Consider the following 26,256-nt stretch of genomic DNA (forward strand, 5'->3'; position numbering starts at 1 on the left):
ACCTCGATGAAGATTACAAAAAAGGAGTGGCACGTCAAACAGTAGTAAAATGCGAATGTTCCTTTCCACACTATCAAGGCAAGACCATTCAGGAAAATTCGAGATAGAAAAGTCTTAAAAGCAAGAATTAATTGAAAAAGCAAGAAAGGAGGAAACGGAAAGGTTTTTACAAATGTGAAAATGAAAAAGAAGAAGAGTTGAAAGGCTTTTATAAGAGACAAAGGACAAATGGCACCTTAACTCCTCTTTAAAATGTGCACGAATCCCAAGGAAAAACTGCCACGCAATATTTGCTCCTCATTAAAGTGGCAACGTTCAAATTTTAAAAAATAAGTCGGGTAACCCGACCTCTATAAAGGTGGCGTACCCGATGTAAAAACCAGAAGTCACAAGATGCTTAAGCCTAACCTATAAAAGGATCAGGACTCAAGTAGGGGAATTGTTCATACCCTGACCCAATAAATAAAAGCCAGGCTCAATAAGATAGAAGGTCCACCAAGAAGGATGGCCTCCTCGACACGCCCGACCTCTTTAAAGAAGTCGAACACCAACAAGGGAGCTCAGCCCTACCTACCCAAAAAGCAAGTAACTGCCTCCTTGAATCTCTCCTCTCATTTCTATCTTTCCTAAAAGATAGATCCCAACAAACTCCCAAGATAAAGGGAACGGTTATACACCAACAAAGGTGGAACTACTCAAAAAGGTGGTTATCTACTCTACTATAAATACACTGACACCTCTCAGGTATATTCACGTTCTAATCTACTATAAAAGATCTGCCTAAAGCCCTTACCAACTTAAGCATCGGAGTCTCTTGCAGGTACCACCCTCACCTCCTCACAAGGAATTCAAACAGGCAACACCTCGACACCCAACAAGTCGGATGTTGCCATCCAAAGGGATCTGGACTTCACGCACTACAAGAAATTACCGGAATAGCGACCGATTTTTCTTGAAAATCAGTCTCTAAACCCTTAGTGACCGATTCTGATGGTCGCTAAAACCTTGGTCGCTAAAACCTTGGTCGCTAATTAGAACAAGGTCACCAAACCCTCACCAAAGAGTATCAGTCGCTAAGTCAGTCGCTAACATCATCGGTCGTTAAATGGTGACCAATTTTTCCGTTGCTAAATCGGCCGCGAAGTAAATCGGTCACTAAATGGCGACCAACTTTTCAATCGCTAAATCAGTTGCCATAAAATCGGTTGCTGATGGCTGATTTGAAAAATCCAAAATCGGTCACTAAATTGGTTGCTAATTCCTGAACTAAAAATCTAAATCGGTCACTAAATCGGTTGTTATTCCTGATTTTATAATTATAAATTTTTACTAATTTCACATTTATCACTATTAAAACTTAATTTTCATAAATAATTATATTTCCACCAAATACAAAAAGAATCAAACATAGATCAATTTTTCAATAAATACAAAAAATATTCACAATATCTATATAGAATTATAGAATTTAAAATATTAAAAATTTCTAAATATATCAAATTTATGATACACGTCTAGACTAAAACATGGTAAAAATAATTTATAAACATATCAATATCTGCTTAGTGCAAGCAACTGCATCTATCTCAGTTTGTACACTCCAATATAACTCGAACCTCTTTCAAGGGCACCATGTCTTTCCATAATAGCAGGATCCTCGTTCACCAATAATGACAACTACTTTTGCTGTAAAACAATATATCAAGATGAAATGAAAAACAAAACAAGAACATTAAAAAATAATGTTCACTAAAATACATAAAAGTATTAGAAAGAGGGATGGATATCTTACAACCTAGCTCGGTGAAAAAGTAATCAAGTAGGCTTCGTTTTGCTAATAAATGTTCTGAATTTGAACTAGAACCCTATAAAATTCACTTTTGGACCTTCAACAAACAATTATGAATTATGAGCCCATCCAGCAACAATGATTGACAAACATGGTAAGAAAAATGAGTAAAGAAAATGAGCAAAAGAATGATTGACAAATATAAAGAAGATTGACTTTGTTATTTTGCAGGGGAAGATACCTTTCAACATCGATAACTTTGAAGGAAACATTTGGATGCACAAGAGCAAGCCGTTGTACACATTTCTTGATTGATTGCAGCACCTTATTGGGACTTTTATTGCAGAGATGAATTCATCGGTCAATACAAAATTATCAAACAGATCCATTATTCATTAAAGATGAATTAAACTTCACAAAATATGTCATTTGCATGGTGGTACAAGAGAAAAGAACCTGGATTGCATGTATTTCCTCCGAACTAGTTGGTTGTAAAATAAATCGCGAACAGCAACTGACAATCACCAGCTCATGGTTAGCAATGAAATTGTTTCATTAAACAAATGAGATAAAAATGATCATCAAGCATGCAGGAGAAAATTTTAAAGCAAATACTTTTATTGCAAGCAAAAGGAAAAATTATCAGCAAGTAAGAAGTAGCAGACACTTTTAATCTAAGTCATCCAAGTGTAACCGAAATTGCTGGTTTTAATATTGATTGATAAGTCACTTTCTTAGTTAAATCTCCTCCCTCTTTGATTGTATGGTTAGTTTACAACTTATAATTACTTTCCAGACAAAATCCATTAGAGTGTGTTGCCTGGGACTAGGTATTGATTGCATAATATATATTATTTTTTCTTTATTTTTTAACTTATACTTTAGGTAATAAGGAGTATAATTTTCTTAACTCAATGAGAAACAGCATTCAATAAAGTAGTTAATTAAATCCAGTATAGGAAAAGGTCTCTTTTGTCTAAATTTATAACCTCATATGAGGAGTTACAACTAGAATGGAATTATTCTCCTCGGTAGATTCGGAACCTGAAAGGCGAGACCTTTGAGGATAATACAAGATCTATCTAAAACTGAAGTATTAGACTTAGCTTTAATTTTACCAATCATTATCTGGTATTGCATACCCTTGTTTTCTTTGCAAAATGTGTCACTCTTGGTTATATCTCACATTCTTACTATCAATATTATCTCAAACAGAGTGATGTTGGAATTCAGGTAAAATGTGGGAATATTCTCTAACATATATATAATGATATTTTTTATGATTTTAAATTTGAGTATTTTTTAATTTTAAATTTTATTTTATTTTAAATTTAAATTTTATTTTGTTCAAATTGAAATCTTATGAATTATATAATAACTCAATTAAAACAAACTTATCCAAACTAAAAATATAAAATTTAAAACGGTAAAATAACTAATTATTCTTAATGGTTATTTAACATTCTAAATTATCATAAAATTATTATATTATTGGTTCTAGCAAAAAAATAATAATAATTAAATAATTCTTTAACAAAGACCGTAATATTTATTAATGTGTGACTCTATAAGTCTAATACTAAGCGTATGAAGTAAAATTTTATATTTAGTAATATTTTTCAGTATCTAACAGTATGAAGTAATATCTTTTTATTAATTAGAATAAGAGATCTAATTTATTACCATGATCATAATGAACTAATAAATGACTTTAGAAACTCATTTCTTTATTTTCAATTAGCTTGGATAAGATTTATTTAATTCAATCATTATAATCATATAACTCAAAATTTATCAAAAGTTGACAGATTTATTATTGATTAATAATTAATTTTACAAATATTTAAATCATATCTAATATGTATTCAGCTAGTAACTTAAGATATTATATGTCTAAAATCAAAATATAATAAATAATTAAATACTCTCTCTCTCTCCCCCCTGATTGAGCTCCAGCTGCGACAAGCTACACATAGCCTCTAATTAATAAACCATCATATTAGTATAACAGTACTATAGGTTAAGATCTTTGCAACACTACAAAATTAAAGACTCAACCACAATTTCACTCAAAACAATCAGAGTCATTAACATTTTTTTATTTTATATCTTAATGGACATAACAGTCAGAATTTCAGTCTTCCAATAAAGTGATTGACATACCTGAAACTTTTCCTATTAATACATAAGATAAGAAACGAAACGAAACGTGGATGCATTATTATATTTGCTGGATTTGCTTCTCTTTAATTTGTGTAACTGTATGTAACCTATCAATCTAGTTGGAAATATAATGATAACTGCAGCGGATGCCACTAAATGGACACCTGTCCTCACACGCGCCACTCTGAGTCCACTGAATAACTTAACAAGTTGACGGATTTTGTCATCTACTATTAATTATGCCACACCTCATCATCCAATCAAAGTGTATTATTGCAACAGTTTGCATGGCTGAGTATATATTTACAACTACAAAAATATTATTTATACATTAAAATTAATCATTAAAATATATTTATATATAGATATATATATAATTTAATTTATTTTTAATATATATATATTTTTTTTTAATATATTTTTTATTCTAATGATTAATTTTAATAATTAATTTTAGTGTATATACAACATAGTGCTTCAAACTAAGGGTATCCTTAACTTTAATAAAATGAGAACTTACTCGTTTCGAATTGGAAAAGTTTGTGCTAGTCGTGTCCCTTTCCCTTGGTCACTTTTAAATCGGCATCGCACAGAAGAGCTCCAAGTGTGTGTAGTAGAAATTAAGCAACGTGATCCATTCCTTTAGGACACTGATGTCTAAATTTGAACTAACTCTTAAGACATTATTATTATGTTCAGTTATTAATTAATATGATGGTTACAGATATCCCCAGACTGAAGTTAAAGATGGAAAAAGAAGAAAGATAAATAAAGGTCGTTGAGCAAATTATGCAAATGTGATACGATATTCAACTAATTATTATTTCCAACCAATTAACAGTGTTAATTGTCGATTAGAATTTATGGAAGAAGTGTATCAAAAAATAATTCATACAAATTGTTCTATAGCATGCCAGAACTTCAGCTTGAAGTATTATTCTGACGCTCAAGTTAGTATCTCTTCGTTTTAACTATGCAACTTTATGTCATAATAACTCGGCTTTAATAGGCGGCGTATAATGTATTGTTTGTAACCGACTTTTAAAGAGAAGTAACTTTAGGCTTAGTATATGGCCATTATATTCCTCTTATGTATGCTAGACCGAATTATAAGGGATGGATAAGATATAATAACCCGTCTCTTGAGAATCTGAGTTTTCTCCGTTATTATTTTTCTCTTTTTCTTATACATCAGATTGAAATTCTCTATAAAATACACTCTCTCTCTCTCTCTCTATATATATATATATATATATCAAATAATATTCAAATTAGATCTATATTATAATGTAAAAAAAATATTTATGTTATAGATTGAATGAACAAAATAAAATACAACAAAAATAATATTAAAAAGTTATTAAAAAAATTAAGAACAAAGATTTTTTTAGTTTAGTAAAAAAAAAAAAGGAAAAACCTCTTTTAAATAATATATCAATGTATTTGACTGATATAACCTTGTATACAACATGAAAAGACTAATATATATGAGATCCATAATTTTATCATTAAACAAAATCTAAATAGTGATTGATAATCATGTTGTTACTGTTTCTTATTGCTATGTTGTTGAGGAGTTCAATTACCATGTATTATATTAAAAATAATATTTTCGACGAGATATTATTACATTTTTTTGATAACTTAGCGTTGAATTTCGATCATTGTTTAGTATAAAAATTATTACATTGTCGATCAATTTTTATATTTTTTAATTTTATTTTACTATTTTTGTATTTTCTTTTTATACAATTTATCTTCTTTGTAATGTTATTTTGTTTTTTTTAAATTCAGCAATTTTTATTTTTTTGGACTTTACATTTTAATTTGTCTTTTACTTTTTTAAATATTTTTACTATCTGTAATTCAATTTCATTTTTATTCAAGTCATTTAAGTTTTATTGTTCATTTCGAGTTTATGCAAACGTCATTTTTTTTTGTCATTATCAAAGATACACAAATTTTAATGCAAATAAAACTGGTACTCACAAAGAGAAGTAGATTTAGCTCTCAAAATCTAGATATCGAACCAATCCAAATATTTTATTTTGGTCATGTTCTTGCCTGGTCGTTAAGTCGATATATAACTCGTCTTCCGATAGGTGTCAGCAAACTTTCTGACTGGATCACGATATACTTCAGCAACAGATGGAACAAGAGGGTGAGTACCTGTAAAAGGCACTCCGACGCTCAAGTCAGCAAAGGAGAATACTAGTAAAAGTTATCATTTGGAAAAGATCACGTACCTTCAAAAATTCTTATCATTTCCTTTTATACTCGCGAGACAAGGGTAACTGTTTTCTCTTGAGTAATGGCGCTCAGAAGGGAGATTAATTACATATCTGACGTTACGAAATAAAAGTCATTTATAATCATAAATCGGTGGAGTTAATGTGTCAGTTACGATCAGGTATAAGTTACGTTGCTGAGCTATAACTCGTGAGTGACATATAACGGTCATATCACAGCCCCAAACTTAGCATGATTTTAATGGGGTAGGTTGAGCTTTTGAGTTGCTTGACCAAGTTATAGCTCGGCATGGGGAGTCCCCAGATCAACGTGTCTCATTTATACTAATTAAACTTTCTTCTCTCTTTTTTTTTTGAGTATTCGAAAAGGCATGCTGATTGAAAATTAATTTTAATTTTTTTTCAAAATTGGGTGCAAGTTCCAAACGGTTCTGTAACCATTGGAAGTGGGCTTTATGAATGGTTGTAATTTATGGTGGAACTGAAGGGTTTATTAAATGAATGGTGTAAAATTTATTTCGAGTTCCACTTACATTAGCACAAGTCTGTTACTTTAACTGGTGTTGCTTCCAAAATTCGAAGAGGATGAGTAAAAGAGGTTAGTAAAAATGTTCCTTACTCCTTGCTTTATCCACTATTTGTATTCTGAAAAATGAGTGAGAAAAAGGCGAAGGCTTTGCCGAAAGTTGGGGATTATGAGTCTTATGATTGGGTTGATGGGGATGTGAAGATAAGGGCATCTCTGTTTATTGACAAAGAGAGTGTTAGTGAGGTTAATTTGTTGAGAATAGTGAGGCCTGAGTTTCTCATAGAATTGTTGCCGTGCAATCGCTCTGATCGCGTTTTTCATAGAAAGAAAGATTTTGAAAACCTTTTCATGTACAACTGTATGCTTGAGGAACTTTTTGTGAAATTGCCTTTCACAAATTTTGAGTGTGACATGTTAAAACAAATGAACTATGCACCTTCTCAGGTCCATCCTAATGGATGGGCATTTTTAAAATGCTTTCAGGTTCTGATGCAATTTCTTGAAATTGAACCAGAACTAGAACTTTTCTTTTCTCTATTTCAAGCAAAAGGAGTCTAGAAATGCCTTTGGGTGAACTTGAATAGTACTCCTGGGTTCTCTGTTTTTAAGTTGTACAAATCCTTTTTCAAAGATTTTAAAGAAATGTTTCTTAAGGTGAAGTCGGTAGATGAGGTTTTTCTGTTTTGTTTAGATGAGCACCTGGGTGAGAAGTTCCCGATCTATTGGTGCTGTCAGCCTTAACATATACTAGGTCCTGAGCTTATAACTCCTCAAAATGAGTGCATAATAGCCTTTCTTATTAAAATGGTTGACAAGGGTGGTCTAATATCTGTTTTCGAGTTGCTTCCGTGGGAGGAAGATAGGTTGTCAATTATAAACTATTTTGGTGAAGGGATTACGAGCTGCTTCTGTCTTGCTTGATAGCTTACTGATTCGACCTTGCTAACTTCTTTTTCCATATTTTGCAGCTGGCAAATATCCAGGAGTATCGGCATCAAGTCTGAGGGCCCGTCTCAGAGCTAAGAACTTTGAAGGTTCTTCTTCGAACCCAGAGAAAATGGAGGGGGGATGAAGTTAACCAACCGCCACTGAGGAAGAAAGGGATTTTTTCAAAAAGAGAAAATCGGACGTAATTAATTTGGAAGAAGGAGAAAAAGAGAAAGTGATTCAGCTCGGTGAACCGTCGAGCATTACTGTTAAGCAAGAAAGACTTCATGCATTTGAGGATGAGGGTGATGGGTCGTTAGTGTGGGACAGAAAGTTTCCTTTCAACATTGTGGCGGACGAAGTTTTTTAGTCCGCTTCGGATGTGTCTCGTATTGATTAGGTTGGGGATGTAGGAGTCGATCAATTCATGCAAGTGAGTTCTGTATTTTTATTTTATGTTTTTTTCTTTTTTTAGAAGTATCATAGAGAGCTACTATACTGATTGCTACTTGCATCATTATTTTAGGTGTTAGGATTTCGGCTAGCCAGCATAGGCCGAAGTCAAGAGAAAAAACATAGAAAGATGCTACAGAATCTTACAAAAAGTGTTGGCCTGAAAGGGCTGTTGGAATTAAAATAGACTACATTATCCGAGATAAAGAAGAAGTTGTTGGATCTTGAAGAGGAGTTAAGATTGGAAAAAGAAAGTCATGAAAAAGATGTTGAAATGTTGAGGAAAAAGGGGAATGACCTTTCCAATATGAGTGACCAGATAGTTGAGGTCACGTTGAAAATGAAAAAGATGGAGACCAGCCGAGAAGCTGAGATCCTTGATGCTTTTGCCGAGGGTTTTGAGGGTGCTGTAACTCAGGCTAAATTTCTTGCCCTGATGGGGACTACACTGTATTTAATTGTTACTGTTTGCTTTGGGAATTTATATCTGTCAAATTAGGCTTTGTTTGTTCCTAATTGATTGGCTGGTCCCTTGACAAAAGAGGGTCTGATTACTGTATTGAATTTGCTTAAGCAATGCTTAGCATAGTTTTGCGCATTCGACTGTGACGCGACTTTTAGTCTGGGCAATAATCCTTTGTTAATAAGGATGTTATTGTCGTCGGATAGCAACAGGCTTAGTCGGTTAATCCCGTAAGTCAAATAACTTGCATGCAAGATTTGATATATTAAGAAGTTCATTAAAAAAGGATAAAGAGTATTTATTCAATGAAGTACCTTTACAAATGGGTCTAGGTAAGCTAGCCTCATTAAAACCTCCTCAAGCAAAACCTTGTTGGAAAAAATCTCGGGGTAGGAAAAAGATTACTAGCGTGCTACTATTGTTAACTGTAGTATTGCTTTAAGGATTTACCTTTCCAGGTGTTGGGAATTTTTGTGCCATCCAATTCTTCCAGCCGATAAGCTCCTCTGCCAAGGACCTCATGTACTCTGTAAGGCCCGTCCCATATTGCAGCGAGCTTTCTGTGAGAGGAGGGTCTGCGGGCATTTTCGGTTTTTCGCAGCACCAAGTCGCCCATATTAAAAGATCGTAAGTGGACCTTCTTGTCATGTCGTCAGCCTATTTGCTGCTGTATGGCTCGGTGACGAACGGATGCTGTGTTTCGCACCTCCTCAATTAAGTCAAGCTCGGCTCGCCGAGCTTGATCATGGTGGTCGGCTTGTGTTCTCAGCGAGTCTTGTGAAATCTCAGTTGGTATCATGGCTTCGGATCCATATACCAAATGAAATGGTGTTTCCTTAGTTGTCGAATGCATCGTGGTGTTATACCCCCACAAGATTTCCAAGATAAGCTCGGCCCACAGGCCCTTGGCTTGTAAGAGGACCTTGTTGGCAGCTTCAGCTAATCCGTTGGATTGTGGATGCTCTATGGAAGAAAAGTGTTACTTTATCTGTAAATTCTGCAAAAAAGCTTTGAAATTATGGTCGGTAAACTGGCGACCATTGTCAGTTATGATATGACGAGGTATACCGAATTTACAGATTATATTTTTCCAAACAAAGGATATCATTTGAGATGATGTGATTTTTGCTAAAGGTTGGACCTATCCATATAGAAAAATAATCAATTGCCACAACCAAATATTTCACCTGCTTCGGAGTAGTGGGAAAAGGTCCGAGAATATCAATTCCCCACTGATTAAATGGCTAGCTTACCATTGAATGATGTAGGTTCTCGGCTGGTATGTTGATGATCCAAGCATGTTTCTGGCAGTTATCGCAAGTTTTGACCTTTTGTCGGCAGTCCTATATCGTCAGCCAATAGAAGCCAACTCGGAGTATCTTTTGTGCCAGGCTTCTTGCTCCAGAGTACATTCCGTAAATGCCCTCGTGAGACTCAGCCAAAACAAGGTCAGCCTCCGATCTGTCTACACATTTCAAAAGAGGTCGAGAGTAACCTCACCTATACAAAGCATTATTCAATAATGTAAAGAAAGAAGCCTGTCATTTAAATTTTTTCTGATCTTTGACCCTCCTCCAGGATGTCCCCATTTCTGAGGTAATGTATGTAAGGCTGTTGCAAACTATTTCTGTCAATAATATTAAAACACTGGTTATATCAATGCTCGGTTTATCTAATATTGACTGCAAGAGTGTTGCAGTGTGTGACTATGTAGTTGCCAAGTTTGATAAAATATCTACTCGGTGATTTTGATCCCTGGGTATATGATTAATCTCAATATTAGAAAAGCTATTGACTATGTGTTTAACAACATCCAGATATTTTAACAAAACTGGATCTTTCGTTTGAAAACATTGATTTACTTGCTGAACAACTAACAAAGAATCACAGTAAACCTTTAAGGAAAAAATATGCAAGTCAATGGCTAACCTGAGCCTAGCAATGAGGGCTTCATATTCGACCTGATTATTACTTGCTTTAAAGGAGAATCGAAGAGAGTGCTCCAAGACTATGCCTTCCTGATTTTCAAGGAGTATGCCTTCTCCTAATCCTTTAGGATTGGAAGCTCCATCAACAAACAAAATCCACTCCGGATTTCCTGCATCCGAATTTGGTGCCGTGAATTCAGCAACAAAATCAGCCAGGTATTGTGATTTGATAGATCCTCTGGGTTGGTAGTGGATATCGAACTCTGAAAGTTTGATGGACCACTTGATTAGACTTCCTGCTAGTTCTGGCTTGGCGAGTATTTGTCTTAGTGGTTGGCGGATTCTGATGTTGATGATGTGGCTCTGAAAATACGGTCGGAGCCGCCTTGCAGAGAAGACTAATGCGAAGGCGAGCTTTTCTAACTTTGGATAACGGAGCTTGGCATTTTACAGTGATTTACTTACAAAATAAACTGGTTGTTGAACTTTGTCATTTTCTGCAACAAGAACAGGGCTGATCGCCGAATCAGTGATTGGCAAATACAAATATAGTGGCTCCCCGAGCTTAGGTTTTTGTAAAATAGGTGTTTCTGAAAGAAATTGTATTAAACTCGTGAATGCAGCTTCACAGTTTTCATCCCATTGAAAATTCATATTTTTCCGTAAACACTGAAAAAAGTGAGAGGATTTAGATGCTAAGCACGGCAGAAATCTGGATAATACCGCTAATCTCCCAGTTAGTCGTTGGACCTCTTTGATCGTCCTTGGACTATGCATGTAGAGTATTGCTTATTTTTTCGGGTGTGCCTCGATGCCTCGGCTGGTCAGGATGAACCAGAGGAACTTTCCTCCAGGAACGTCGAAGGTGCATTTTTCAGGATTCAGCCTCATGTTATAAGCTCGGATTTGCCCAAAAATTTTGGCAAGGTCGGCGATGTGAGAGTTTTCGACCTTTGTCTTGGCGACCATGTCGTCAACGTACACCTCAATATTCCGACCTATTTGTCAGTCAAAAATCTTGTTCATCAGTCTTTGGTACATGGCTCCTACATTCTTTAGACCAAAAGGCATAACATTATAGCAATAATTACCATATTCAGTTATAAATGCTGTCTTTTCTTAGTCTGATAGATGCATAAGAATCTGGTTATAACCAGAGTATGCATCCATAAAACTCAAAGTGCCATAACCACAAGAGTTATCAACTAAAGTGTTAATGCAAGGTAAGGAGTATGTATCTTTAGGGCAAACTTTATTTAGGTCAGTAAAGTCGACAAACATGCGCCATTTACCGTAATTTTTCTTTACCATAACAACATTGGCCAACCATGTTGTGAATCTGATTTCTCGGATAAAATTTGCGTCGATGAGCTTCTTAGCCTCCTCCATTGATGCCAGAAAAATCGATGAGCTTCTTAGCCTTCTTAGCCTCCTCCTCCTCTATAAAGAGAAATTGGCACGCTTTTACGAGAGTGGCCACTTATTTGAAATTTGGCCACGTTTTTTTATTGTCACGCTTGAAAAGCGTGGCCATAGAGGGAAATCGACACGCTTTTACGTGGGGTGGCCACTGATTTGAAATTTGGCCACACTTTTTTTGGCACGCTTAAAAAGCGTGGCCATAAAAGGAAATCGGCACGCTTTTTAAGCGTGGCTATAGTGTGTTTATTTTGGCACCGTAAAAAAACGTGCCGATAGAGTTCCTCCCTTAAAATTTAGTTTTCCACTTTTTTTTTTCACACTTAACTTTTTTTCCCAAGTTTTCAAATTTTAATCCTAAATGATAAGTTTTCAAATTTTCACACTTAACTTATTTTTAACCCTAAATTTTAAGATGACTTGTGATTTTATTTTTTTCACCAGTCAATATTTTTTTCTTTTTTTTCTAGTATCTTTTTTTTCTTTGCAAAATGTGTATTTTTTATAATTTGTTTATTTTTAAATCACATAACTTTGTTAGAGTACACTTAATTCTTATGTTACCAAATTATACTTAACAAAATTAGTTTAAGATAATTTGATTAATTTTACAGTTTGTACATTGTATTAATAATTAGTTATTTAATATTCTTTAAAAATATAACAAATTATAATTTAGAATCAAAAGTATTTAATGTAAACTCAATATTCATATTTAAGCTAAATTTGATATAAAAGTATGAATTAAAACTTTAAATGTTATCATTTGAATTTCTTGGTTTCTTTGGTTTTGATAAAAGCTAAGTTAGAACAGAGTTAAAAAATTCCCTTTCAAACCCTAAAATCTTTTTAACCCTAAAATTCTCTTTCAAACCCTATTGCGCCATCACTTCATCTTCACTCTCGAACCCATTAGCTTCCTTCGGCGTTCATTGTTCAGCCTTCATCGCGTTCATCACTGCCCTTCATCTCACCCAGCCTGCATCGCCTTCGTTGCACACAGCCTTTATCGCTGTAATCGTCATCTTCGTCGAGCAGTCGTTGTCTTGAGCTTGCCGTCGCCATCACCATGGTCTTCTTTGAGCTTGTCGTCGCCGTCATGTTCGTCGAGCAGTCGTTGTCTTCCTCGATCAGAAAATCCTAACCTCCCTCAAAAAGCGTGGCGAAAAGCTATCGACACGTTTTTTTTGCACTTTCGGCACGCTTTTAAAGCGTGGCAGAAGGCTTATTTTCTTGTAGTGTGTGATCATAAATGACTTCTAAAATTTTTATTAAGCTGCAAAATTCATCTCTAAAAATGAGTATTGTTCTTGCCACCAAATTAAAGCAATAAAAACCTAGTTATCAAGAGTATATATATATATATATATATATATATATATATATATATATATATAACTTAAACACACCAAATTTAACTTGGTACATCATGATATAAAAAATCTCTAATCATATGCAATTCAGCGAAATCTAATTTTTGATAACAACATCATTGGTTCTCTAAATTCAGCAATATCCAATATCTAGTTATAGCAATTTACAAACATACAACAACTTAGCATTTACAAACAGAATTAAGCTATCCAAACAAAAGAACATGAGTATAAACCTTTTGAAGGGGAGATACATATTGCATAAACGAAAAAACCATCCAACCCATGATATAAAAAAAAGTAAAAACCCCAATTTATAATAAAAGAACCATACAGTTAAAACTCCAATAGATGTTGTTAAACCTCCAACAAATCTGTCTTAAAAAATCAATTTTTTATGCTGGAATTTCACATAATCAAGTTCAGACCCAAGTTCAATTAGAAAAAAAACTTACTTATCACTAACTTACTGATGAGCGGATATTTTATATGTTTTTTGGCATCATTTTCATATAGTTTTTAGTGTTTTATTTAGTTTTTATTTAGTTTTTATAGGTTTTAGTGTTAAATTCACATTTTTGGATTCTATTGTGAGTTTTTGTGTTTTTAGACAATTTCAGGTATTTTCTGGCTGAAATTGAGGAGATGGAGCAGAAGTCTGATTTAGAGATAGAGAAAGCAATGCAGATGCTATTCGGATCTGACTTACCTGCATTCAGAAGAGCTTTTATGGAGCTGTAGAAGTCCAAATGGAGCGCTCTCAATGGCTATGAAAAGCGGACTTCCAGAGGTTTCCAGCAATATATAACAGTCCATACTTTGCTTCGGATTAGAAGGTACAAAACTAGCGTTCAACGCTAGCTACCTGCCCCCTTCCAGGCGTCCAGCGCCCAAAGAGCAGAGACCAATGTCCAAACGCCCAGGGAGGACCCCCTAGCTGGCGTTCCACGCCCAAGGAGCCTCATAGCACGTGGATTTCATCAAAGCTCAGCCCAAACACTCACCAAGTGGGTCCTAGAAATGGATTTTAGCACTAAAAAGACTGTTTTACCCTTACTAGTCATTTGTTTAGTATTTAAGGAATTTAATCTATGTAATTTATAGCTTTTGGATTCGTCCATCATACATGTTTTACTTTAGTATGAGTTTCTAAACCTCCTAGGTTGAGGGGAGGAGCCCTGCTGAGTCCTATAAATTAATAAAAGTATTATTATTTCTTCTTCGATCTGTGTTTGATTTACTTCTAAGATGTATATCCGATCTTCATCGTGGTGAATAGGATGATCCAACAAATTAGCTTTGTTCATCACATTAAGACGAACGTGTCTGACAAACACCTGTGTCTACTTGGGTTCGTGTGAATACGTGGCCAGAAAGCATGAGCCAACAGCTATGTTTATACATCTCTCAAATGGTTAATCCACAACTTCGTTAAGGACTTCTCGAGACACCAATTCAGCCGATTTTCGGGGAGATTAGGGTCTCCGTGGTATAGGCTAGAATCCATAGAAGCAGCATTCTTTAATCTGGAAGATTTGACCTTATCTGTGGCATTTTGAGTAGGATCGCCAAGAGAATGAACTGCTAGAGCTTCACCCTCCATCATATTGAATGACCACGGGCAATGGCGTTTGATCTGGAACAGAGGAGATCAATGACCACGGGCAATGGCTTTGATCACATACATCCTGCCATAGAAGAAGATCATTCACAAGCAAAGAAGACAGTAGTACCAGAGTTAATTCAAAAAGACAAAGCAACTCCAATCCTTAACCCTATTCCTATCCTTTATTACAATTCGGTATTCCTTTCACAATCAACAACCTTCTAATCTTCCTTACTAAGACCTGTAAGATAACTATAGCTTGCTTCAAACCACAATCCTTGTGGGATCGACCCTGGCTCGTTCAGGTATTACTTGGACGACCCAGTGCACTTGCTGGTACAACAGTACGAAAGTGTGGAGATTTGTGCTACCACTTACCCTTTTGCGAAACTCCCAAACCACAAGGAAGAACATCAACTAGGATATCCAAGAGCAATAAATCAAAGTACACAGAACCCACAAATGAAACATTTAGTTGATATTTTTCAAAACGACCAGTGATTTATCACAATTTACAAATATCTCATACTACTACCAGTACTAATACCTGAAGTATCCAACATAACATACAACACAACAGATACCTCCAATCCCTAAAGAATCACCGAAACACTATAACAATATCTTGTCCAAACCCTTTTTCAAAAACCTGAAGAGAAAATTAGAAGCAACATCTAAATACTTACCAATCAGTGGGATGAAGAGAGGTTTCCAGGCTGGAGCAGTGGCTGTCCAACGACGTTCAGCAGAGCTGCACCATGAGGCTTCAACGATGCTGCCAACACTGGCATGCAGCAGCAGCGGCGCGTCCTCTGTGAGCAGGAGAACCTACTCGTTCGACAAACCTGGGTGGGAGCCCGTCACCATGTCCGAGATTGAGGAAGCTACAAGGGGACGGGAGAGTCGCGCCGTTCTGGTACGTTGGGCGGAGGCGTGGCGTCAAATGAAGTCAGAGACGAGGTTTGCCCGATGCTCCTGGTGTTCTGGTGCGGCCGTGGATGGTTTTAAAATCTGATGCAGTAAAAGAGTGAAAGGAAAGGCTAGGGTTTTGGACAGGGTGAATTTTGTTTACCCTGCGTGAATTTTGGGATTTGGCTGAAGTGAAGTGGGCTTTGGAATCTCGGCCCAGAAACATTTGGCTGGTTTTTTGCTGGAACCCTCTTGGTTCCCTAGCATTATTGTTAGTTTAATCGATGAGTTACTGATTGAAATGGTAGAATCAGTCCTATATAAATAAAAAATATAAAAAAATTAAAAACTTAAAATTAAAATTTAAAATAGATATATTCACTAATATTTTAAAAACAATCAAGATTTAACAAATTATAACCAATAAGTTATAATCCGATTATTATTAAATAAGTGTATAAAATTCTTATATTTTTTATAATAAAATTTTTTAATTTTATTTTTATATTAAAGTATTTTTATATTTATTATATCGCTATATTATTAAAAGAATAATATTAATAAATATCATATAATCATAAAAAAATAATTATATTATAATTAATAAAAATATTTGATAATATTATTTATACATGTTTAATAATATTTATATTAATAATTATGAATAATAAAAAATATAATTAATTTAAATCTGAGTGAATATAAAATTAAAATAATATCTAAAACAATTATTGTGTAATTTTACTATATTATTAAGAATAGCATATAAAATAACAAAAAATAACACAACTTAATAGTAAAGGGAGCATATAACACAAGAAGGATCCAAGTTCAAATTATATCTTCATCAATTATAGAATTTTCTACAAGTAATTCAATTGGACTGATTTTTTATCGATTTTTACTAACTTTGACCAATTCTTACCGATTCTTATCCTTAAACAGTTTTAAAATTGAACCGAACCAATTAAAAATTTGGTTCATCAATTTTTTATCGAAGCGATCGATACGGTCCGATTTTTACAATTGATGTTGCTAACATAATTTACTGCTCCAATTGCCTCTAACACCATCATCAATTAGTTATAAAAATATAGAAATAATTTTTAGTTAATATTAATCAATTTTAGTGTTTAGATTTATAATTTATAATTTAAAATAAAAATTTATGATTTAATTTTAAAATTTAAAATAAATAAAATTATTTTAAAAAATTAATTAAAAAAAGTTAGTTAATTAACATTAGTCAATACGTATATGTACTCTTTGTTTTTCAAAACAATGTAAATTAATTCCTTTTTTTTTAATTACGAGTGAAATTCAAATTAAATGAAGATAGAAAAATTTTGTCATTTGAGTTATATATATCTCGGTGTCTAAATTAATTATACGTTTATTACCGTTCGATCACCTAATTATATACTTGGCCTTATTTTCCACAAGGTTCTAAAAAGTGCACGTACTACTAGTCGTCTTTTCATAATCACCGTTGGATCTAACCATATATTATTTGCTAGTTGTGCAATAAATGTAGTAATTGAAATTAAAGGACGTGATAAAGTGTGCTATGTGCATGTGTATAATCTGTATATATATATCGAGAGAGAGATGCTAAGTAGCTACAACCAGAATATATATACATACACAAAGTGGGGCTATTCGTGAATTGAAGAAGAAGCCCTTAGCTTGTTAAGCACTAGTATACTATATAGTATATATGGCTGTTTTTGTGAACAATAATAATAATGGCTTAATGGTCCGTTTGAGTTTGATAGTATTGTTAGCTTTGTGGCAGACGACGAGTGCGTTGGTGAAATTGCCACCAAATGTTACAGTTCCTGCTGTGATAGCTTTTGGAGATTCGATAGTAGACCCTGGCAACAACAACGACATTAAGACACTCGTCAAATGCAATTTCCCTCCGTACGGAAAGGATTTTCAGGGAGGCAACCCAACTGGTCGTTTTTGCAATGGAAAAATTCCTACCGACCTTCTTGGTATCTGCTTGATCTCTTCTCTCTACTTTTTACTTGATATATATCCGTGACTATTCACGTTGAGATTTTAATTTGAAGTTAATAATTAAAAATAGTTAGATTATTTGATTAAATTTTTTAATATAATATGTATTTATATTTAAATTATTTTATATAAAGATATATTTATTTGAGTAAAAAATTTTATGTTAAAAATATTTGTCATAAATTTAATAATTTATCTTAAAATTTTAAAATATTAATAAAAATATATAATTTTTTTAAAAGTAATTTTCTTTTCTTAACTTGAAATATGAACGAAAATATACATGAATAATTATATAACTTGGTCTTTTATTTAAAAAAGCAGCATGGTTCCTGACATCCTGTGAAGCATAGTGAAGTGGTTGGCTAATTGCCATCGTGGTTAGATTATCGGGTTTCATTAGAGTAAAGAGCTTGCATTAATTATACACCTTTTCTTTCAGACGTTGAGTAGGAGCAAGTTGTAACAATCAACTACTACATTTAAACACTAATGATTCACAAAAGGGCAGGGCATCAATTTTTGAGATTGAATATCGTACCAATAAAATATTACTAACACAACACGTGTAACAAAACCGAAGGTGTTACATGACGACATAGTGACGTACATGAACTTTCAATTTGAAGTTTGCCTCAGACAAAATGGCAAAGAATATTTTTCATTACATCTAATATTTTTCGGAATCTGGCCCGGATCCAGAAATTTGGCCTGAGAAGAATAAAAAATTAAAATATTATATAATTAAATATAATATTATAAATTTAGTAATATATATAATTATGATTAATATATTTTTAATTAAAAAATACTAACAAGTGTTTGTTATTAAAAAAATTATCTTAATTTTTATATATCTTTTTTATTTTAGATTCAATAAAATATAAAATTTATTTTTATTTTATTGAATATTATTATGACAATAAATTATATTTTTATATTTTATATCATAAAAAATTATCTTATAAATAAGTTGTTTTAATAATTTTATTATATGTATTTAAAATATATTTAATTTGCGAATACTATATACATATAATCATTAATATGTTATAATTTTAATTCATGAAATAAATAAATAAATTTTAAAATATTTATTTTTGTGTATATATATAATATATAAATTTTTTTAGTTATTATAAATATTAAAGTGTTTTTACATGATATTAGGCGTGAAAATCAAGAAAAAATATTTTAAAAAAATATTTAAAATTTTAAAAATTTATTTAATAAAAAAATAATTGGTAATAATATTTTTTTAATTTAAGAATTTTTACTTATTTTTAAGTTTAATAATTTAATTATTTATATAAGATAATTATTTATTTTATTTTTTAAATAAAAATAAAATTATATAATACGTAATAACTTTATGAATTTAATTTTAATACATGATCAATGTAAAATCTTTTTACATATGTTATATTAGCAAAAATAACTATTTTTTATATTAATCTATAAATAATCATCTAAAAAACAATTATAATTACATGATTGTATAGAACATTTTATACTATCGGTACATCAAAATTAAACTCATAATTTTTTATACTTAAAATAGTAGTTAACTTTTATTTGAAAAAGTTTGGAGGCGAAGACCTATTTTTACCCCCTTGATCCGTCTCTGGTCAGAAAGATGATTATCCTATCAGTCTACAATACTATTAGCAACTGTTGCAAAGTCACTGAAGAAAAAAAAAATTGTTGATCTTTTTCTAAATCAATTTTGTTTCTTTCCATGGCAACTAATTAGACCATATTGACCTTGATTTTCAGTTGAAGAAATGAATATTAAGCAAACTTTGCCCGCATATTTGGATCCAAATCTACAACCAAGTGACCTTGTTACGGGAGTGTGCTTTGCTTCAGGTGCCTCTGGATACGATCCCTTGACGCCAAAAATAACGGTATATATAATATATATAAATATTTTGAACTCTAACTTACACTATATCTCTCTCTAATTTTGGCTTGAAGCTAGTTTATGTAATGAATTATATTATTTAATTTTCAGTCAGTGATATCACTGTCGGAGCAACTAGAGATGTTCAAAGAGTACATAGGAAAGCTTAAACAGATAGTTGGAGAAGAAAGAACAAATTTCATTCTAGAAAACAGTCTTTACCTTGTAGTGGCAGGAAGTGACGATATTGCCAATACCTATTTCGTTGCTCGCGTTAGACAACTCCAGTATGATATTCCTGCTTACACTGACCTTATGGTCAATTCAGCCTCTAATTTCGTGAAGGTAATAAATAAATAAAAAATATTTGGTAAGCAAAGAAAATCAGCCAAAAACAGTCATAACTTATTTTATTGAGTATTTATTAATTATTACGATAATTAATAAATATTAAATAAGGTAAGTTCTTACTGTTTTTTTTTTGTCTTTCTAGCATTATCCTAAATAAATAATAAATAGTAAACATGGTTTTTTATTTTAAATAATTATTTTCAAGCAACAAATTAACTTGTTTAATTCCCCTATAATTAGGAGATATATGCACTTGGAGCGCGGAGAATTGGGGTACTGAGTGCACCACCGATTGGGTGTGTGCCTTCACAGAGAACTTTAGCTGGAGGCTTAGCAAGAGAGTGTGCTGAAGATTACAATTACGCGGCAAAATTATTTAACTCTAAACTGTCAAAAGAATTGGATTCTCTTAATCGCAACTCACCCAATAGTAGGATCGTTTACATTGATGTTTACAACCCCCTTCTTGATATCATTCTCAACTACCAAAATTATGGTAAGTATACCATAGTATAGGGTAGTTAGTTTGGTAACTCATTCATTATTCATGAGCATTTATGGTTGAACTTTAATTTGTAGGTTATAAAGTTGTGGACAGAGGTTGCTGTGGAACAGGGAAACTAGAGGTTGCAGTGTTGTGCAACCCTTTGGATGCCACTTGTCCAGATGCTTCAGAATATGTTTTTTGGGATAGTTATCATCCAACTGAATCAGTGTACAGACTCCTAATACGACAAGTTCTTGATAAATACGTCGAACAACTGATATAATATGATGACGACCGAGTGACTTGCTTATATACTTTAGTTTGCTCTATTTAAATCCAATTTGTAACTTCATGCATATCAATTTGATATAACCATGTTTGTTGAATAATAAATTTAATTGCATCGCCACAGTTTATTTACTACTGTTGCCTTCCATTTCATTATGAAATTCGAAGATGTTTGATAATAAAATAAATTTTTGTCTTTTTTTTGTCTATTAATATTGGAAACGATTAAAAAACAATGTCTATTTCATTTTTTATTAAAAATATTTTTGTGTTATATTTTAATTAGTTTTTATATAATTTAGTATTTCTCGTCGTATATTATTAAATTTTTTATAAGATTTTTTTCAAAAACAATAAAAAATATTTAGATTAAATTAAAACTAAAAAAGTAATAGGTTAACTATTAATTTTTTTAAAATTGTTTATATAAAAAATATGTCTCACTCATAAAAAATATATATTTTTAAAATAAAATTTATCATACGAGTTATATCAATAACAAGACTCAAGCCTCATAAAGTTTTTACAACAAAAAAAAACTAGTTTATATTCGTGCGATATATAAAACAATTACTATATTATTATTACATTATAGATTAAAATTCACTAATTTAAATTTTTTATTTTTAATATAAGATTAGAAATAAATAAAATTTTTATAATTAGATGTCGTGTAACAAAATATATATAATATTAATTAGTTTTTAAAAATTCTAAAAAAATAGTTTCTTCTATTTTAGTCAAATAACTATTTATTAAAGTGGACAAACTAATTAATTTCTTCTCTTATATATTTTTTTAAAGACAATAAAAGTAATCGATTGGGACATTGGTTGAGATAATTAAAATTACTATTTCATTAAAATTTCAATTTAAAGAAAATTTTAGTTAATTTTGGTATAGAAATTTTGAATTTGAAAGAATTGATAAAAATTATGTAAGGCCCACATCGGTCGGAGAGGGGAACGAAATATGCCTTATAAGGGTGTAGATACCTCTCCCTAGCATGACATGTTTTGACGAGTGAATGTGGGTAGTTTCAGTTAGCATCCCTATCGTCAAAGGTAAAACCGTGAGGCATTGTGTGTCAAAGCGGATAATATCGTACTAGTGGGTGGTCTGGGCTGTTACAGATGGTATTAGAGCCGGAACCCGGATCGATATGTGCAAAAAAGTCCAACTGATTTAAAATACAATTTTCTTCTAATATTTGATTAAATTGTTCTTGTATTTAGTATTTTTTTTTAGGACTTCCTTAGTTAAAAGTATAATATTATAAATATTTTAATTATTATTGTTAGAGGTGTTCACAGATAGGATATAGCCAAAATTTCGTTATGATCCGCACTAAACTCATCTGATCAGATTCGATATCTACACTTTTTATGTTTGAATCGGATATCAAATATAACAGTAAAATAAAAAATATTAAAAAAATTTATTTATATATAAAAAAGTCAATAATTTTTTTACTCTTTTAAACATAGTTACTCCTATTCGATTTGAGTATCGATCAAATTCGATCCAATCCGATCGGATCACATCCACAAATTTCGGATTAGATACGGATAAATATCATGGATTTGTGGATATCATCCGACCTAAGAACACCCCTAACTACTGCTATAGGTTCGTTGTTGCAAAAGTATGCTTATTTTTTTATTATAAACCATTATTAGATCTTAATTATCATTAAAACAACTTAATTGTCAACAAAGAGATAATACTTATATTGGTTTCTGAAATTATGTTCTTGTTTCAATCTAATTTCGAAAGTTTCAATTTACTCAATGTAGTCTCCCAATTTAGTAGTTATGACTCATATTGGTTCCTCATCTTATTTTTGTCGCAGTCTCACATAATCGTTAACTGAGATGGACTGACGACGACTACGCTGTAGTTTCTAGCAACTATTTGATGTGACAATTGAAACTTTTTACCTTGATTTTTTTTCAACAAAATACTTAAAACCCTAATATGAGTCACGGATATCAAGTTAAAAGATCAAACTAAGTAAATTGAAACTTTAAAAATTAGATTGAAATCCGAATGTAACTTTAAAATAATTTTAACTTATGTAGTGATTAATTTAAATAAAAATAAAATAAATCAAAATTCATCATAATTTTTATCAATGCTTTCAAATTCAAAATTTTTATACCAAAATTAATTAAAATTTCTCTATAAATTAAAATTTTAATGAAACAGTAATTTTAATTATCTCAACCAATGACCCAATCAATTAATTTTATTGTCTTAAAAATAACTATATATGAAAAGAAATTAATTAGTTTGTACACTTTAATAAATAATTATTTGACTAAAATAAAAGAAATTATTTTTTTAGAATTTTTAAAATTTAATTATTATTATATATATTTTGTTCATGATATTTAGTTATAAAAATTTTATTTATTTTTAATGCTTATATTAAAAATAAAAATAAATTTAAATTAGTAAATTTTAATCTATAATATAATAATAATATAGTAATTATTTTATATATTGTACAAATATAAATTAATTATTTTTTTTTTGCAAAAATTTTATGAAGCTTGAACTCTGTTGTTGATATAACTATTATGATAAATTTTACTTTAAAAAAATTATATATATATATATATATATATATTGACGAGGTGACATATTTTTTATATAAATAAGTTTAAAAAAAATATAATAGTTAATTTTTTTTTGTTTTAGTCCAATGTAAATATTTTTTATTTGTTTTGGGAAGAAATTTTTTTAAAAAATTTAATAATATGTGACAAGAAATATTGAATAAAATATAAAAATTAATTAAAATATGATATAAAAATATTTTTAACAAAAAATAAAATAAACATTTTTATTTGATTAATAATTTAATATTACCAATGAAGTTAAGTTCTAAATACATTTGTCATTTATTTATTAAAATAAAAAATTTAATAATCTTAATATGTACTATAAAAAGTAAAAACACATGTTAAATATAGATAGAGAGCACACGTATGATTATTATCCAACAGTCCTCAAGACTAAAGGACTAAAATGATTAATTATGATGATGGACAGCTATCTGCCAAATAACTGATTAATAATTCTAATCGTAACTTCTAACCAACTGTATGCAAAATTAATATATAACTCCTACGCAAGTTGCAGAATAAGTAGCAATACAGGGCTTTCAATGCAGAGGGCCATGCATTAAACGCCAAACAAAGCATAATAGAAGCGAAGCTCCCGAAGCAGAGGCAAGTGCGTGATGAAAACAATTATATACAAAGTGAGAGAGTGACGGAGAAATCAATATGGAGAGATGGTGCAGTAAAAGGTGAAATAAAATTTCTGCTTTATATATGCTTTCATATAAATTAAGCTGCCACGTCACATGTAAAGCCCAGATTAATTGTTAAAAATTATACTTTTACAATTTTTGTGTGTATGGCTAAGTTTAAGAATAAATGATCATTTATATTCATAAGAGATGAAAACGCTGACATTTGTATTCGTTAAAGCTCGAAACTAATCTTTTACCTATGATAGATGTTGTCCGTCTGACAAAAGTGCCCTGACTTGGATCTGAACTTAGTTCGTGGATTTCCGAACCTACGTGGCACTCCCACCCCCAAAAGCCATATTTGAGCCAACCATTCACCATCATCATCTTCATCTTCTTCACCATCATCCCCATCCATCACTGTCTCTTTCCAGCCACCATAACCTCCATCACCATCACCTCAGCACCACCACAGCCACCTCCCTTCACCACAACCTCCGGCGACAACCCACACCGCCGCTCCCCTTTCTCTTCTTCTTCCCCTCTTCTCATCTCCGCTGAGCCCAGAAACCACAGCGCCAGCTCCTCCTCTCCACCAAAGCCCAGAGCGGCAGCGACCACCTTCTCCATTCCTGGGTCTCTTCTCGTCTGCCACCAAACAGCCGCGACACCCAACCTTCTCCGCAGCGTCCTTACGGCGTTCCAACCCGTCACCACTCCCTTGTCCGAACCCTAGCTCCGCCAACCATCACCGTCGGCCTCTACGAGCCACTGCAACCCTCTTCCCTTTTCTCCCCTTTGCGTGTTCTCTGTCTTCCTCAGCCACACCAACGAACCGGCTACCTTCTCCTCCCTCTCTCTCACTGGCCGAACCACCGCCCCGTCGACGAGCCACAGCGACACAGACGACGACCCCTTTTCCCCCTTTCTTCTTCCTTCTCTGTCATCCCATCTCACCATCGCAAACCAGCCTAGCACCGTCGCGATTCCAGCCCCGTTTTCCGTTCTCCCATGGAACGACCAGAACAGGGTGCAACCCCTGTGTCTTCCATCCCCTCCGTTTTCCCCTGTTTCATGGCTATGTTCACTCTCCGCTGCTGCAATTGAAGCAGTGCCACTACCAGGCCGCCGCTTCTGTTTGTTTCGATTTAGGTTTGTTTTGATTCATCCTGCTGTTTGAAAATTTTGCTGTTTTGATTCATGCTGTTGTTTGAAAATTTTGGAAAATTTTGTTGTTTTGATTCATGTTGCTGTTTGAAAAAATTGGTTTGTCTGATGCTGCTGAGAGCTTTGGGGGGTGGGAGTGCCACGTAGGTTCGGAAACCCACGAACTAAGCTCAGATCCAAGCCAGGGTACTTGTCAGACGGACAACATCTATCATGGATATAAGATTAGTTTCGAGCTTTCATGGGTACAAATGTTAGCGTTTTCATCTCTCATGAGTACAAATGGTCATTTATTCCTAAGTTATATATTTAGAATGGTCAGTCACATGTTTAAGTATTTTTATCAACTAAATTATATAAAATTCAGCAAAATTATTCACATAACGAAGGTGTGAATTATACCTTTTTCGTAATTTTTTTTCATCTTCATTTTTTTTATCATTATTATTGTTGTTGCTTTTTTTGTTTTTTCTCTTTTTTCTCCATTTGTTGCATTTTTTATTTCTTTTCCTCCTCCTCCATTCTTTTCTCCTGGTAGTTATTACAATATTTTTTTTTTGAGTTTTTCTTCTTTTTTTTTTTAATTCTTGGTAAGAGGATGACACAATAATAAAGAGGAAGAATTATTTTGAATTGTATAGAATTTTTTTTAAAAAAATAGCATCAAAAGTTTTAACTGTAACACAAAAAGTTTCTTAATTATGACATTGAAATTTTTTAACCGTAACATATATTCTTGTTAAGATGGTGAAATAAGAAGAATTATGAGAGAGTAAAACTAGAAGGAGAAGATGAAAAAGAAAAAAAGGAAGATGATGAAGAAGAAAGGAGAAGTTTTAAATAGTGCATAATTTATCAGAAAAATAGCACCGAAACATTTTAACGGTAACATAGGAAGTTTCTTAATTTTGACAGCAGCATTTCTTAACCGTGACATGAAATTTTTTAACCAATTAACACCGAAATTT

At 32.3% G+C, this 26,256-nt stretch overlaps 2 protein-coding genes and 1 long non-coding RNA gene across 6 annotated transcripts; 1 reads left to right on the forward strand and 2 right to left on the reverse strand.

Annotated features, from left to right (window-relative positions):
- Positions 1-1,394: 1,394 nt before the first annotated feature.
- On the reverse strand, positions 1,395-2,528 carry LOC112708303 (uncharacterized). Of its 3 annotated transcripts, XR_003156294.3 has the most exons (4): positions 2,246-2,528; positions 2,031-2,123; positions 1,796-1,886; positions 1,395-1,686 (listed from the first exon to the last, which is right to left on the reverse strand). It is a non-coding gene; the product is annotated as an uncharacterized lncRNA (long non-coding RNA). The 3 variants fall into 3 exon arrangements; XR_011864300.1 differs by having other exon boundaries at positions 2,031-2,528; XR_011864301.1 differs by having other exon boundaries at positions 1,793-1,886; positions 2,031-2,528.
- A 6,697-nt stretch (positions 2,529-9,225) lies between these two features.
- LOC140174893 (uncharacterized) lies at positions 9,226-13,021 on the reverse strand. Its single transcript, XM_072201639.1, has 7 exons — positions 12,895-13,021; positions 11,309-11,499; positions 10,967-11,170; positions 10,436-10,864; positions 9,827-9,916; positions 9,642-9,714; positions 9,226-9,536 (listed from the first exon to the last, which is right to left on the reverse strand). The coding sequence occupies exons 1-7, from the start codon at positions 13,019-13,021 to the stop codon at positions 9,226-9,228; spliced, it is 1,425 nt and encodes a 474-aa protein (XP_072057740.1).
- Positions 13,022-17,337: 4,316 nt separating this feature from the next.
- LOC112705659 (GDSL esterase/lipase EXL3) lies at positions 17,338-21,056 on the forward strand. 2 transcript variants are annotated; one of them, XM_025756553.3, is made up of 5 exons: positions 17,338-17,805; positions 19,607-19,737; positions 19,845-20,078; positions 20,325-20,580; positions 20,664-21,056. In XM_025756553.3, exons 1-5 carry the CDS (start codon positions 17,526-17,528, stop codon positions 20,852-20,854), a joined length of 1,092 nt encoding a protein of 363 aa, XP_025612338.1. In that variant the 5' UTR covers positions 17,338-17,525; the 3' UTR covers positions 20,855-21,056. The 2 variants fall into 2 exon arrangements, with proteins under 2 accessions (XP_025612338.1, XP_072056501.1); XM_072200400.1 differs by having other exon boundaries at positions 17,383-17,805; positions 20,325-20,514.
- Positions 21,057-26,256: the final 5,200 nt, after the last annotated feature.

Source organism: Arachis hypogaea, chromosome 8 (genome assembly GCF_003086295.3).
Source record: "Arachis hypogaea cultivar Tifrunner chromosome 8, arahy.Tifrunner.gnm2.J5K5, whole genome shotgun sequence".
NCBI classification, from domain to species: Eukaryota; Viridiplantae; Streptophyta; class Magnoliopsida; order Fabales; family Fabaceae; genus Arachis; species Arachis hypogaea.

Excerpts from the sequence above, each read along its gene's own strand:
- LOC140174893 (XM_072201639.1), bottom strand. The coding sequence starts at position 13,021 with ATGACGGCGACGACAAGCTCAAAGAAGACCATGGTGATGGCGACGGCA. Across the intron at positions 11,500-12,894 it reads ACGAAGGCGATGCAGGCTGG|GTCGGAATATTGAGGTGTAC; the intron begins GTGAGATGAAGG and ends ACTGACAAATAG. Across the intron at positions 10,865-10,966 it reads TTCAACAACCAGTTTATTTT|AGCCACATCATCAACATCAG; the intron begins GTAAGTAAATCA and ends CCGTATTTTCAG.
- LOC112705659 (XM_025756553.3), top strand. The coding sequence starts at position 17,526 with ATGGCTGTTTTTGTGAACAATAATAATAATGGCTTAATGGTCCGTTTG. Across the intron at positions 20,079-20,324 it reads CAGCCTCTAATTTCGTGAAG|GAGATATATGCACTTGGAGC; the intron begins GTAATAAATAAA and ends CCCTATAATTAG. Across the intron at positions 20,581-20,663 it reads TCTCAACTACCAAAATTATG|GTTATAAAGTTGTGGACAGA; the intron begins GTAAGTATACCA and ends TTTAATTTGTAG.